The 15,668-nt window shown below is 39.9% G+C and overlaps 1 protein-coding gene across 6 annotated transcripts in view; it reads left to right on the forward strand.

Moving 5' to 3' along the window:
- The window catches only part of GRM5 (glutamate metabotropic receptor 5), a 474,279-nt gene that overhangs the window by 442,145 nt on the left and 16,466 nt on the right, over positions 1-15,668 (forward strand). For 4 of the 6 annotated variants that reach the window (XM_070623933.1, XM_070623932.1, XM_070623936.1 and 1 more), the window contains one exon: positions 9,693-9,788. The exons of the other annotated variants lie outside the window; for them this stretch is intronic. In XM_070623933.1, coding sequence (XP_070480034.1) covers positions 9,693-9,788 — 96 coding nt within the window. The remainder of the gene's footprint in view (positions 1-9,692; positions 9,789-15,668) is intronic. 6 annotated transcript variants of the gene reach the window in all.

A 15,668-nucleotide genomic window follows, 5' to 3' on the forward strand; every position in this document is an offset into this window, starting at 1 on the left:
GAAGGGAGCAGAGCTTCCACGCCCTCTCCAGGCGTGCCACTCTCTCCCAGAATCTTCACGAGTTCACCAACCCAGAAGCCCTCTGAACCCTGTCCTTTTAGGTTTTTCTGGAGGTTTCATTACATAGGCACAACTGATTAAATCATGGCCATAGGTGATTGAACTGAATCTCCAGCCCCTCTCCTCTCCCTGGAGGTCAGAGTCCTGGTACTGAGAGTTTCAACCCTCTAAACACAGGGTTGGCTCCACTCCCCATCCTTAGGTGCTTTCTAAAAGTCAACTCATTAACATAACAGAAGACACTTTTATCACTCTCAACAGTTAGGAGGTTCCAATGGTTTTGGGAGTTGTGAGCCAGGAACCATAGAGAAAGACCAAATATATGTGAGCAATATATATCTGAATGACCAAATATATATTTTTCTTATAAATCATAATATCGCCCTGGTTATGGCTACAATTAGCATAGCTTCCAGTAAGGGAACAGTAGTGTTTCTACCATGGCTACGATGGTCAATTGTTGAAGTATTCTCTAAATGTGGATTATTAAGAAAATAATACTTCGTTTTACCCAGTCTATCTTCCTCTTTTTTTCTATACAAATCTAACTCTATGAAGACTCTCACACTTTTTTATGTACAATAGTATGCATAAAAAGGAACAATATTTAAAAGGATACAAACAGTTCAGTAAGACAAAAGAATTCATCAGTAACTTGCTTCTTTAGAGTCTTCATAAATACACACACACACACAACTTACAAATATCCAAACCTAAGTAAATGCCATAAACAACCTTAGAAATCCTTAGACTCGGACTTGGTAGAGAAAGGAATGGAAGCAAGGTAAGAGCATTTTGGCATCAGAGAATCTAAAACCTAACTCAAAGTGGCTTACCCAACAAGGAAATTAATCTCATGTAAAAAGATGTTCTAAGGTTAAAAAGGCTAATTCAGTGGCTCAGAGCCATTGTCCAAGACCTACATTCTTTCAATATTTCACACCACCATTTTTGGAATATTGGTTTAGCTTCGCTCATGCCTGCAACATGGTTGTAGCATTGTCAGGTAGCACATCCAGACAATGGTCCATAGCAAAGAACGACTACATTTTCCAGATAAGACTAAAACATTGTTCTTAGAAATCTCCAGAAGACCCTCTCCCATGATCACTGGCTGAAACTGATAAGCCAAATGGGGTTACCATTGTCATCTAAGTCTAATCAGCACCTGCCTCCTGAAGGTAAGGATAGGAGAGCTTGTGATGAAGAGTGTGGCTGTGGGAAGGAGGGGCAAAAACTTTTTAAAAAATGAGTATCTTTTATACGACCTTCTTAGCCTCAGGGTTTCACTTCCTGCTAATCATTTTCCCTATTTCTTGCTTATTCCATAAGCTTCTTGCCTAAAGTAGCTGTTTCATTTTTCTACTTTTACTTTCACAAACCTCAAATTCCAGCCATTCTACTCTTATTGATTATCATTCCAACTTTATTGAGACACCTAATGTCATTTAACACGAACTTGCTAATCTTTCCTCCTTCCCACCTGAAAATTTCCCCATTTTGTTCTCTTTTCATTCATTCATTCATGCATACATTCATTCCACAAATATTATCACCTGTAATAAGCTTGGCAATATTGTAGGCACTGGAAAGACAACAGTAAAGAAAAAGTCCCAAATCCATGCGTTCACAGAGCTTACACTCTTTTAAAGATTTTATTGGGGAAGATAGACAGTAAGTAAAACAAATAAGTAAAATATAAATTGTTTTGGAAAAGATAAAGGCAAGAAATGTTAACAGGAAGAGTGGGGTCACAGTTGCATTTTTAAATACACTGGTCATGGCAGGCTATATTGAAGTGACATTTGGGAAAAGATTTGAAATATTGGAGGATATTTTTGGGGAAAACATTGAAGGCAGAGGAAATGGCCAAAGCAAAGGCACCATGGTGGGAGGATGCCTGGTGACTTCAAGCAAGAACAAGATCAGTGTAGACGAAACAAAGAGGGAAAGGGAGAAAAGAGTAAGTTTGGGGATCATAATGTAATAAAGTAAGAAAGTAATGGGGGAGGGGGAAGATTTGGTAGGACTTTGAAAATCATTATAAGAAACTTAGATTTTACTCAGAGAGATGGGTTATTGAGAGTTTTGAGCAGAAAAGTGATACAAAAAAATGTTTGTCTTGACAGGATTATTCTGGTTCCTACATGGAGGTCGGATTGGGTTGGGTCAGGATAGAGGGGTGTTAGCAAGGACAGAAGCAGCACCAGTTTAGGAAGCTATTACAATTTTCAAGGTAAGAGATGATGGTGGAGGGGCCGGCCCCACGGCCGAGTGATTAAGTTCGAGAGCTCTGTTTCTCGGGTGGCGGGAGGCGTGGAGCCCAGGATTTCCCCGGTTAGGATCCTGGGCACGGACATGGCACCTCTCAAGTCATGCTGAAGCGGCATCTCACACGCCACAACTAGAAGGACCCACACTAAAAATATACAGCTATGTACCAGGGTCTTTGGGGAGAAAAAGGAAAAAATAAAATCTTTAAAAAAACAGAGAGATGATGGTGGCTTGGACCAGGACAGTAAATAGAGGAATTGGTAAGAAATGTTCAGATTCTGAATGTTTTGAAGATGGAGCCTGCAGTATATGCTGACTTTTGCCCTATGAAGTGTAAGTGAAAAAATTGCGTCTTTCCTCCTTTTTTTCTATAATTATTTTATCTCAAATATCAGTTATTCCCTCTGTCAAAATATTTTTAATTTTTTCCCTCTTTTTTGGTCTCTTGACCTAAGTCTACAAAGTTGCCTCATTTTCATTTATTATTAAAAACAAAACACAAACAACAACAAAGCCCTTTGGAGATTTGATAACCCCTAACATTACCTTTCCATTTCATTCACCTATTCATCCATGCATTCATTCTCAAAGTTTATCATTCTGGTCATTTTTTTAAATTCTCTAGTCTTCCAGGTTTATGCTCAATCTTAGCCTTAAAGCTCTGTCTTTTGGACTGCAGTGTTGGTATGAAAATCCCTTATTGAGTTTTCTGTGACATTCGGAGTGACTTGTTCTATAACTGCTTCAAGTGTCCTTCACTCAATAACTTACTTTTTCTGCACTTTATTGATCAAGAAAGACCAGTTTCTTTCCATATCATTTTTCTATGTTCACACCATACTTCTATTCTGAATAATGGCAAGTAGTTGAGGAAAAAGAGGATTTAAATTTGCTTCATAAATGAGATGCATTTTAACGGTTTAAATGAGAGATTTCCTTGAAGAACATCCTCCTACCCACTTACTCCCATTATCTTCCTGTCATGTGAGTGTCCATTCTATACTGAATTACTAAAACTTAACACATAAAACATATGAAATATCCAGAATTTTACATCTCCCTTTCATTGACTTCTGAGAGAGATCATATTGGATTTTTTCCCTCTGAATACTTTAAGGAATGAAAGATTAAGTAAAATAAGTAGACAAGGCTTCCTACACATATGAGAAAAATATCTGTCTGTGGTTTTCGCTAAATTGCACAATAACTAGCTTAGGGGTGGAAAATGAACTAGGTGTTGGAAGACTTCAGAAGAATTAACTCAGTGCTCCTTCAAGGAGTGGAGTATGGGGCATAGTAGGAGTCGGTGTGGGAGAGAAGATAGTAAAAGAAAGTTATTTCTCAGGATAATTTTATCTATTGGAAAGAACAAAACCTTAAGCAGGACAAGCCCTGGACAAAATTGTGGAGTCAGGGAAGGGTGCCTCTGGTACCTTCAGCTTTCTCCTTTTCTGTCCCTTTTCTCCCTCCACTACTGAGACCTCTAGGATCTCTGTGCTTTCTTCCCCCATGTCTAAGCACGTTCTCAGAGCGTCTGCAATATCTATCATAAACATCACTTCAAATGTGCCGTGGGATATCTACTCACAGCAGTATGTATATAATTAGCCTCCTCAGTCATGGAGGATGGAAAATCTTTGTTCTGACATTAGGTGAGAGAATTCACCGAAGGAATCTTCCCAGCATCTCAGAAGTAGTATCACTTTCGGAAATTCCACTTACACGTATTGTTCTTTGTTTCCTCCACTGGACTTCTCCCTTCCAAACCATTTGAAGGCTCTGTTGTAATCCTTATTGGATGATAAAGACCCTCCTTCATCTTCAATTTCTTCACTAAACATTCCATTTACTATCTTTTCTTTACCTAAGACCCAGTTCTCTCCTAAGGACATCCCTTCCCCTGTAGCCCTTTCAGACGGAGTTAGTTATTCTTTCACATCACACATTCCTCAGGGCACAGAGTTGGGGTTGGCAACTCAGTGCTGCTTCCAAACATGCTTCACGTCTCACTCACAGAAATGCAAACGATAAAAACTCTGCCTCCTGAGGCTCTTGACGTCTAGTTTCCCGCTGTCTTTCAACTTTGTTTATAATTACTATAATTTACTGCCAATTTCTGGGAAAAGAATTTCTGTCTACCCCAAGCTCTGCTATTTTTCTGGGTTACTTTAGTGCCCACATAAAGGGCAAATTATCACCATAGTCTCATTTTTTCAACTCTAATGATTGAATTCTAATGAAATTAGAATTATCATTTTAGCCATCCTACCTCTGGCCACTTACTCAAACTTGCTCTTACCTGGATTGCTCTCACATAAGGAATATTTATTTCCAATGTCAAACTCTCTCCTTTCTTTCCAGCTTCGGGCACCATTCCCCCAATACCTGCTGTTTCACCTAATATACACATTTTTTCTTTGAAGTTCTTTATTTTATTCTAGTCTTTCAGCTCATTCTGGACCACATATCCCATATAGAAATTTCAGTAATCTAATGTTTAATAGATATTAGTAGGGAAGGGGGAAAGGAAGTGAAGAAGTGGAATTTTTGATTGAAATCATTATGGGGAAATTACATTTACTATCCAATTCTGGGCAATTCTTACCCCAAGATCTCTTAAATTCACTAGATGAACATGGGCTCTTATAGAATTGACTAAAGAGGAACTAGAGATTCCTGGACAAAGGAGGTACAAATGGAACAAAATCTTCAGGGAAGGCAACTAAAGCTAATTTTAGAACAAATCATTCTTAAATCTTTTAAAACCATTGAGATAGTTTTTCATGCCAAGGTTATAGCCCAGAAACCAACGTGTCAAAGACACATTGAGCACAGATCTAGAAGTCTGAAGACTATAAGAGAAAATTTAGCAGACTGAAGAATCGTGAATTCAGTATCTGGCATATAGTAGTTACTCAGTAAATGTTTTGAGGGAATGCTTACATTAACAGTATCATAAAAGTTTTGGAACAGGTAGAATGAGCGAGTTTGTAAGCCCCTACTCTCCACTGACTCTGTAGTCTATCTGTTCTTTGTGAGCACTTTCAACCATTCTTCTTTTTTTCCCCCTTAAACAGTTGTTTATCGGTAGTGGGCTGGAAAGGGTGATAGAATTAACACACGCAGACAATACCACACACCAATGTCACCAGGGAGGTGAGAATGATGAGAAGAGCAGCCTGGAGCGGGGATGAGGCCCCCTCTACAAGAGTGAGTGTGGGAGGGGCTAGGGCGTGGAGTGTTGAGGCGGGATCTTAGGATCCCTCTGCTTAGCAGGCGTGGTTAGAGATGAAGAGGGACTCATTGGCTGCAGCCCCAGCATGACCACTCAGGGTGTACTTTCCCTGGCAGACGAGGTGTTACAGCACAAAACCATCTGTATGCTGATGGCTCCCAAGTGTCTAACAGTGCCCTAATCACTAGATTCTTATATCCATGTGTCTACTGAATGTGTCCACTTGGATGTCCCACCATCATCTCAAACTCAGTATTCCAAAATGAGGCTGTTTATTTTTTTCCTCCAAATATACTCCTTCTCTTGTATTTTCTTAACTTAGTTAAGTGTACCACCCAAGGTAGTAACTGAGGTAGCATTCTACACATCTCTCTCTTACACTCATCATTCAATAAAACCTACTGATTTTACCTCCTACGTATTCTTGAAACTGTACTCTACTTTTCATCCATACCATCACTACGCTAAGGTATTATCTCATCAGCTCTCACATGGACTATTGCAGTAGTATGAGTCTATCTCTAGTTTTGTGCCCTCAAGTCCACAGTATTTTATCTAAATGTCAACACTGACCACAATTTTTTTTCTTAGCTTAAAGATCTCACAGTGGATCTCATGACCTACAAGATACATTCATCCACGAGCTACCTTTTGTATACCTCTCCATCCACATTGCCCACTTCACCTTCTCTTATTTTACACTTATCACTGTAAAAAGTACTAAAGACTGTTCCCCATATACACCATGTGCTAAGCCTCGCCACATGTTTACCATTGATTTTTCTTCTGCCTGCCTATCCATCTTTTCACAGTGTATTCCTACTCATCTTTTAAGGTTTATCTTAGGCACCTCACTGAGATTTTCCCTGTCATTCTAGGATGGGTTAGGTAGCCTTGTATTTGTTTCTATAATAAAACTTCTCACACTGTTTAGAAATGACTTATTTACATTTCATCCTCCCACTCTAGACCGTGAACGTATCTGTGGCATAGAATTACCCACATGCTCCTTATCACAGGGCCTTGCACTCGGAGTATTCGGTAATGGTGTGAATGATGTAAATTAAGCATATGTGGTACATCTATATGGACCCAAATGAGGGAACAAAATGTAAAGTCCTATTACTAGAGCTTCCACTGGTTGTCCTTGTTAACTTTACTACTCATTTACAAAATGGAGCTAAGAAGAGAAAAGCTAAATAATAAGCCTTTGTAGTTTTGTTTCTAAAACTACTGACATTGTTACTTAGAGAGAAGTTTAGTGAAAATAGGATGAGCTTTGGAATCAGAGAGGCCCAATTTCTAATCTTGGGTTCCCTGCTCACAAACAGGGCGAGCTTGGATTTACCGATACTGATCCTCAATGCCTGTCTCTTTGGAATGAAGATAAAGCACCTACTTTGTAGGGTAGCTTTAAGAATTGACGATAATGTACAGAAAAGAACCTGGCAATTCAATATTCTGTTATTGTTATCATTATTTCTATTATGACCTGAAAATAATTATAATAAATTAAGCATTTTATTTGAAAAGTGAGTTAATATTTGTAAAGCACTCAAAATAGTGTCTCGCAAGTAAGTGTGTGCACATGCATGTGTCTGTATTTATATATAGAGAGAGATATATATGTTTTCATAAGGGCCTAAAAGATAAATGAATTTATTATATAAACGAAATAAAATTTTAAATGATATTTTATAAGCTATAAACTCTGAAAGGCTTAAACTATTTTAAATTTATAGTTCCATATTCTGAAATAAAACCCAACTAGAAAGAATTGTACATCTGCAATGGAAACTATAAAATCATTATTAGTTACTTTAATCAGCACATTATTGGTGAGTGGAATAATGAATAAGGGAATGAATGAAAATGTGGCCTATTTAAGTATCTGGTGAATATAATTAAACTGTAATTATAGTTATAGACAGGCAAGAAGGGTCCCATCCAAAAGCAAAGATGAGCTTCCCAATCTGTATTAATGGTATTTCACCTTGCTTTGAATACAAACTGCTTGGAAGTTCCAAAACGTCTACAGTATCTCTTACTTGACTGGAATAAATTGGAGTTTGTATTTTTTGTTTTGTAAAAGCTTTTACCAAAAGAGGTTGGGTTTTGATAGACTAGGATGTTCAGGATCTATTTCATGAACAGGGTTTCATGAACAGGGTCCCCAGGCAGAGTGTGTGCGTGCGTATGAGAAAGAGAAAGAAGGGCTTATGAGCATTAAGAGTGAAGTTGTCCTAACTGATCGATGAAAGATTTACATGGTTAACTGACAATTAGCCTAACAAAGGATATTCAAAAATACTTTAAAGACCCCTTTGTAAGGAACTGAATGACCATCAATAATTCTATTATTTTATTAATATTAGCATTCTTTTAATTTAAGCCATAGAGCAGAATTATGGTTGTGCAACCCAATTCACACATAAGCACAAAATAGTCTATCGAAATGTGGAATGTCATTCAATGACAGATACTCACAAGGGATTCTCTTGTTAAAATAAGGCTGTTCAGTCTGGGTTGGTCTGATGCTTTACCTCGTCTAACAAAATCCTAAAGTTCTTTCCCTCTCCTATTCATGGCTAGATCTAAAGTTAGTTGTGTACATACTTCCCTTCTTCCCTTCCTTCTTCCACTAGACTGTGAGCTCTATGAGGCGGGACCCGTGGATTATTTATCTCTATATCTCCAGTACAAAGCCCATTGCCTTAGATGCTCAACCAATGTCTCTTCCATCCACTTGTCTTGATGTAATGAGCCAGTTCATTCAAATACTAAATATTTTTAATATCTTATGAGAGAAAAAACTAAGAGGAAGCCCTCTATCCCTCCTAATAATGATTTTAATTTTGTTACATTTTGTCTTATTTAACATGAATTTTGAGACAGCAGGAAAGGAAACTTTAAAACAGGTGACTATAACAAGGGTGACCAAGTCTTACATTAGCAAGTCACTTTATCATTTCCTGGGGAATACCAGGAACATGGATGAAGGGGCATCATATCAGCCTCCAGTTTTAGGAGGAAAAAGGTAATAAAAGTAATAAATCTTAAGTCTTGGGTCCCTGCAAGCTCTACTGGTAGTTATTCTCTACTAACTAGGCTTGGGACATTGGTCAAGTCGGTTAAGTTAGTCTCAGTTTCCTCATTTGGCAAACGGGGTAATCATGCCTCTTTACTTCACAGGCTTAAACTGATGCATAAAAAAACAGATTATTTCTGTGAAAGCATGTGGGCTCTGAAAACTCATTCAAATATAAGGGCTCATCTTGATGTACCATGTAGCAGACTAACGTTGGGAACCTCATAATTTATTTCAGAAGAAACATCCAGTACCTTCCAGATGTGGTGAATTGCCAATTCTGACACAAAAGCTGTTTGAGCCACCCTCCACAATGTAGGCAGCCCAATTCTAACTGTGGTACTTCAGCTTAATGGTTATATAAACCTCTCACATCCAAGGAACATCTCTTTTCTTTTTTGGCATCTCCAGTGTCTAATACAATGCTCAGATACAGTACCACTCAATGAAGGTTCATTAATGATAAGAACAATTTTTTTAAAAACTGATAATGGAAGGCAACACATAATAGTCACTAAAAGTGTGGGTTCTAAACTTAAGACTCCCTGTGCTCAACTCCTTGATCAATCTACTTAATCTTTACAATCTTAGCTTTCTTCTTCAGTAAAATGGATATAAAAATAAAGAGCCTCCGCCACAGGGTTGTTGCCAGACCTAAATTTCGGTAGCACCATGTCTGGCACAATAAGCACTAAATAAACTCTAATTTATTGATATTAATGTTTTTGTTAGATGCTAGGAGTTGCATTCCTTTTACCACTGACTATTAAATATGCTGAATTCACAGATGAATAGGCAATGAAAAAGGGTAGATTACATGTGGCCTAACTAAGAAGTAACAAAATCATCCCCAACGTTATCCATATACCAACACAATCATCTAGTAAGTATCACAGATCCGCCACTGCAGTGAACAGCAGGAGCCCCTGTGGTGCATGGGGCAACCCTCTACAGCCACAGCTCTTCCTCGGCCTGGCCAGTGAAGCACACAATCACATCTTTCTGTTTGCTCCTGTCCTTGTTCATGCTCACCAGGTACAAAGACAGGAGATTGGCCCAGCACAAGTCGGAAATAGAGTGTTTCACCCCCAAAGGGAGTATGGGGAATGGTGGGAGAGCAACAATGAGCAGGTAAGCAAACTGTGAGTGGCTGGAGGTGGTGTGAACTAAATGTATGCAAGCTAGAGGAACAGGTGGCTCCCTGGTCTGGGTCCTCACTCAACCGTGCATCCCACACAGTGTGTCCAACCTGGGCCACCGCTGGTTTTCTGTGTGTGTTTGATTTGCAAAACCCATGCCATCCTCACGTGAAGCGATGGGAGCCTCCTGTCCCAGATGCTGCTGTTTCCCAGGGTTGTGCGCTTTGCATGTCTGAAGCCTCAGCTCATAGTGAGTTCTCCCATGGATTTTAACTTACTAGTCAAATGTTTCTGGAGTTTGCAAAGTGGAAGAGATTGGAGGAAATTCACTTCTCATGACTAGCTAATCACTTAGTAAAACAAATGCAAAAGCCTAGGATGGATTTTGAGGGCAGGACTGCCATTGAAGGAAGACTCCAGCCCCTGATCCCAGACAATCCTGGGAATAAATCTGACTTACTTTCAATGTAACATCATCTCACAGACAAGGGCAAATGTCATGCCAAACCAGTGAACTGTAGAGGCAAGAGACTTTTTGCGAACTGAAATCAGGAAAGCTAGTCCTCCTCTAGCTACTGTAGCTTTGCAGCTCCTTCACTTCTCTGTGTTTGGTGGTCCACACCCACTGTCGCTGCGCTGTGCATGTTCCTTCCTACCGGGCGCTCCCAACTGAGCTGTGCCCAGTAAACGGGGGTATTTGGAACTATAAGCATCGAGTGAGCTGTGTTGCATGAATTGAACGTGCTTTACTGCATGGGACTGGGTTTCAAGGAAATGGCTCTGGAGATAACGAGAGTCAAGACTGGCATTAAACAGTTCAAGAACACTGGAGGAAACTTGAGTTGGGGAATCATTCACTATGAACTAACTCCCCACCTCTAATTTGTTGTGGCATTTCCCAATCCATCTGTGGTGCAGAGGTGTGGACGGGAAGCTTTTGGAAATCAGCCTGGATTAAAGGAAAGGACAAGTCTAGAATATAGAGTGTGTACATATGTGTGTGCATGTGCTGAGAGCAGAGCTCGAGAGCAAGCTGCATCCACTTGAATCCACTTGAATCTGTTGAACTTACACCCCCAAACATTGGGTTTGCTTCCTCAGTAGTGGGCTCCTTCTGGTTTTCAAAATAATGTCTAACTTTCCCCAAGGACCAACGTATTGCACAACTGCTGGGGGGGCCATTCACATTGCAGTCTGTGAAATTGGTGTCCGGAACTGTGCAGCATACAGCCTGAGCAACCATTTATAGCAGGTCTGGCCAAGAGCTTGGCCAACTTCATCCATGGCTTCCAGAGAAAAGACAATGAGAGTGTGTGCACATGTGTAGGCATGCATGTGTGCACATTAGTGTATCGGATGGCCTTATGCCCATGATTCCTTTATACAGCTACCTTTGGATCTCAGTGTGTCTGGAAGATAAGACTCAATGGATCATTTTGTGGGAGTAACTCAACAGACTGCTACTGGGGCTTCTGGTTTCCTTCCGTTCTAATATGACAAAGTGGCATAATTCCTGTCCTTGAAAATCAAACAGCGCCAGAGTTGGCTACAAGGCGAAAATGACTGCATCAAATGAGAGCTCAGGAGCTCTCTCCAGTGACTTCTGATTTGAGGCATTTGTCTAGGACTGGAGTTCCCAAACCTAGCAAACTTGGCTACCTATCAAACATGCTGAGGCAAACTCTTGGGCAATACAACCTAAGAATCTGTAGTGTAACAAGTTTTCTAGGTCATTCTGATTAAGCCAGTCCATAAACCGCTATTTTGAAACAATCCATTTGTCTAAGAGACATCATGGAGTTATTCCCAGCAAACATTACATCTCAATTGTGTCATGCAGTGTTCCTGGGAATGTGTCGTCAATGCTTAGAACTCCCAGATCTGATCAGCCCAGCTATTAGATCGGTGCAAGGCTGTCATGATCGAGAATGGGAGAGGAGAGGATAGGAGATGGTGGGACCTAGAGAGTAAAGAGACCCCAGATCAGACAGACCAATCTTCCTTGGGTCAGGTCCAGATCTACAGAGGTAGACACTCCATGTGTCTACATGGGAATGGTCCCAGTTTCTCTACAACAGCAAGATACCATTTAAGCTTTTGTTTCTTCACTTATTTGGATACAGCCAAGGTAATGGCAAGGCTTATGACATTGATATGTCCCAGGGGTGCAGACAGGAACAGGACATGCTAGAGTAAACACCATTCTGTTGGAGTAACCACCTCAGCCCCACAGATAAGCATAGTTAATTGGGAACAAATGACCCTCCCATCCTATATTTTTTCCTTCCCATTTCTTTAGCATTAAATAAAAACTAACAAAAAGAGTGTGCATGGGAGGGAGAGGGATTCCTTTAGTAGGGAGGAGAAAGGGCCTGGAGACATACAAAAGGAGAGGCCAAAACTTCTAAGGCCTTCAAATCTTTTTTTCCAACTTCATATTTGTTCATATAAGTACACACACACACACACACACAATGAAATTTATCCATGAGAAATAAGTTTAAAATGAGCATTAAGAGAAAAGAAATCAAAGAGGAGACAACTACAATGTAAACCAATTCTAAATAAGGGGTTAGAGAGCAGTTAATCCCGATTTTCTTACCCTGGAAGTGAACGGAGGGACCGGGAAAAGGATAACCGTGTGTGACTTTTATAGATACTTTTAGTATCAGCTGATAGGGCCTCTTTCTTGTCCACCCCCCTCCTCCCTCTAGTTCTTCCCAGAGTCATAGTCAAGCATCATACTTACTGGGCAAATATCTGGGCTGGTTCTGTGGTCACTACTGAACAACCAGTCCAGGGAGGGAGTGAGGCAAGCTCAACCAATCACAGAAAACCAGGAGTGTCACCTGCATCTCCTTTGCCTATGTTTTCAATGATGAAACTACAGAATGGACAGGATCCTATAAATCCATGCCTGGGTTGATTCTTCCAGAGCCAAGTTGCTGGCAGGGAAAGGAGTTTTACAATGTGCGTCGTCATAGCAGAGCGGAACACTGTTATGTGTAACATTGGCAGGGTCTTAGAGACACTCCCTCTCCTCTCCCTCCTACCCCTACCCCCACATTTGGAAAGGAATGAGAACATTATATGTATCCATAACACTCTAGTGTCCTGAAATATTATGTGGCTGTTTTCCCTTTATGTGAGCTGGTTTTTTTCTTCTGTCTGAATGTAGTGTAACTTGTCATCTTTTCATATTTCACAGTGGACAGTCTAACTGTGTTTCAGAGCAGAGTCCTCCTGATAGCAGAAGTGAAAGAGAGTCCTAAACAGGGAGGTGCTCTAAGAATCGGAAATTCTCTAACCCCTGTTACCGTGTGAGTTCATACCAAGATGGTCCACCCTCAGGAATGGCTAAAACCTCAACGACAAATGTTATTATCTCTTGTCTCAGGGGAAGCATTCCATCGGAGTGCTCCTTGGAGTCTGCACTCTGACGTGCTCGTATTGTACCCCACGAAGGAGAGGTGCAGAATTCTGAGCCTCTCTGTTTCTCTTCGAGAAAGGGCTCCCTTAGTCAAATGAAATGGATAGACCTGTAATCCCCCTCCAGCGCTAGCAGGAAGGAGGGTGGTAAAGGGTTGTTTTTATTGTTGCTATGTCATGATATCACTTACGTGAAGGATTAAGCCCCAATCAGTTGAGTAACTGATTTTCATCTACTAGATGTAGGATCTAATTTTAAGGGGAATAAATGTTTGATAAAGCCTTAGAGAATCTGCTAACAGTGATGCCATAATAGTCATTATTTAATTAATTGGAACTCAAATTTGGAAAGTAGCCCCAAAATACGATGTCTGTGTTAAAATTGTTCTGCCTTTCATTCATTCGATTATTTCTTCCTTCATGTAATGCTCATTTACTAAGCACCTACTATAAACCAAGCACTTACAAAGTTCTGGAGAGAAATGGATGACCAAGACATGACTAATGCCCTTGAAAATCTGTAATCGATTGGGGAACAGAGTCAGAAAAACAGATAATTGCAATGCAATACTGAACCCTCTCCCACAGGAAACTTATGCATAAGATTAAATCCTCATTTGATATCATAAAACATAGCTCATGCCAGTGCAAATAGAACTAAGATAATAGAAACTAAATAATAATCAACCTGAATTGAGTGTTCAGAAAGGGCTACACACACAGTTCTATAGAACTCAGAGTCCATAGAAGAGAAAGATTCTGCTTTTCCAGTACCATAGAGGTCAGCCAGCTTCTTAGCAATAGAGTAATATCATTGCGGTATCTTCTCTTCATTCATTCCCCAAAGTTGATTTCAAATAATGTTCTAATTTATATTTCAAGATGTTCTAAAATAGGTAAGAATAATAATAACAATTACTACCATCACTATAATTACAATGCATCAGACACTGTAGCAGCCCCTTCCCAAACGTTATGAAATTAAGTTCTTCCAAGAACATTAAAGCTAGGTATTTTGCCTTTCCTTGGGACAGACGAGGAAAATGAGGCTCAAGGATATTAAATAACTTACACAGTAGAGTGGTTTAGTGAAAATTCTGAAATCACAGACGTAAACCTGGTTCCAGCTCTAGCCGGAATATCACCTTGAAGTGCCATTTTACCTGTTTAATCTCCATTTTCTGTAAAATGAGGATAATAATATGGCACTTCCCTTACTATAATGCTGTGAAAGTTAAATGAGATAATGCAAGTTCAGCACTCAGCATACCGCTGGACGCACAGCAGGCACTCAGTAAATTATAGTTAGTACTACTATTACCCAAGGCTGCCCAGTCTAGAAAGTGTTTTTTGGGTCTTCTCTTCCATTCTCCACCCTGCCATCATAGTTATTTACTCAAAAATCAATTCCGGAAAGTTAAGTAAAATGAAACCAAGAAATAACAATGAAATTAATTCAATGATATAATTTCTCTGATTTAAAGTTCATGTTCTCCTGTGGTTACCAGTAACAGCAGCCAACGTTTTTTAGGTGCTGAGATACACCAGACACTGTTTTAAGTGCTTTCTGTATGATCTCTTATGTAATCTTTGAAAAAGGTAGATAGTAAAGCTCAGATTGGAGCCCCACTCAGTCTGAATCCCAATTCATTCTCTAACCACTAAGCTATCTGCCACCTGGGATAAAATCCAAATTCGTGCACTCAGAATACAAGGCCCCTCACACACTAACCCTGACCTAACTTTGACCGTATTCCCTCCGTCTCCGCACTTACCTTCTCTTCTCCAGACATCTCCAATTTCTTACCATTCTCCAAACACACTGACTCCTTTCTACAGTATCACACCTGTGTTGCTACCAGAATTACTCTTCCTTTCTCCTTTTATCCATCATCTCCAACCCCATTCTTGTTAGACCTGGCAAACTCCTACCCACTTTCAAAACCCAACTCCACTGTCAATTCCTCTTTGAAGGCTTTCTAAGATTCATATAGTCTATTTTACATCTGCCCACCTTCACAATTCTAAATTATTTGGGGCTTACCTCTGATATTGCATATTATCTGGTTGCCTGTCTTCTCACTAAACTTAAGGTGTTTGTGGGCAAAAGACATGTCTTGTTCAATTTTACATCCTCAGTACCCAACAGTGCTCTGGGTCTGTTGATTCAATCAACCAATCAATAAGAGTGCATGGAGAACCTTTCTGTATGTGCGTAGCACTGTTCAAGGGATTATGGGGTGCTCAGGAAAGCGTGAAATAATCTCCACCCTATAGGAACTGTCAATCTTAATAAAGAAAGAAAACTCACTGTGATGGAACCTGAAAGAGCAATAGGCGACATTAAGGTGTTCAATCTGTGATCCCGATAATAACGCCTAGATTTGGATAGAGCGGGGAGAAAGCAACATGACATGCAATTACAAGGTCAGGTTTCTGGTTA

This window comes from Equus przewalskii, chromosome 6 (assembly GCF_037783145.1).
Source record: "Equus przewalskii isolate Varuska chromosome 6, EquPr2, whole genome shotgun sequence".
Classification (NCBI taxonomy): domain Eukaryota; kingdom Metazoa; phylum Chordata; class Mammalia; order Perissodactyla; family Equidae; genus Equus; species Equus przewalskii.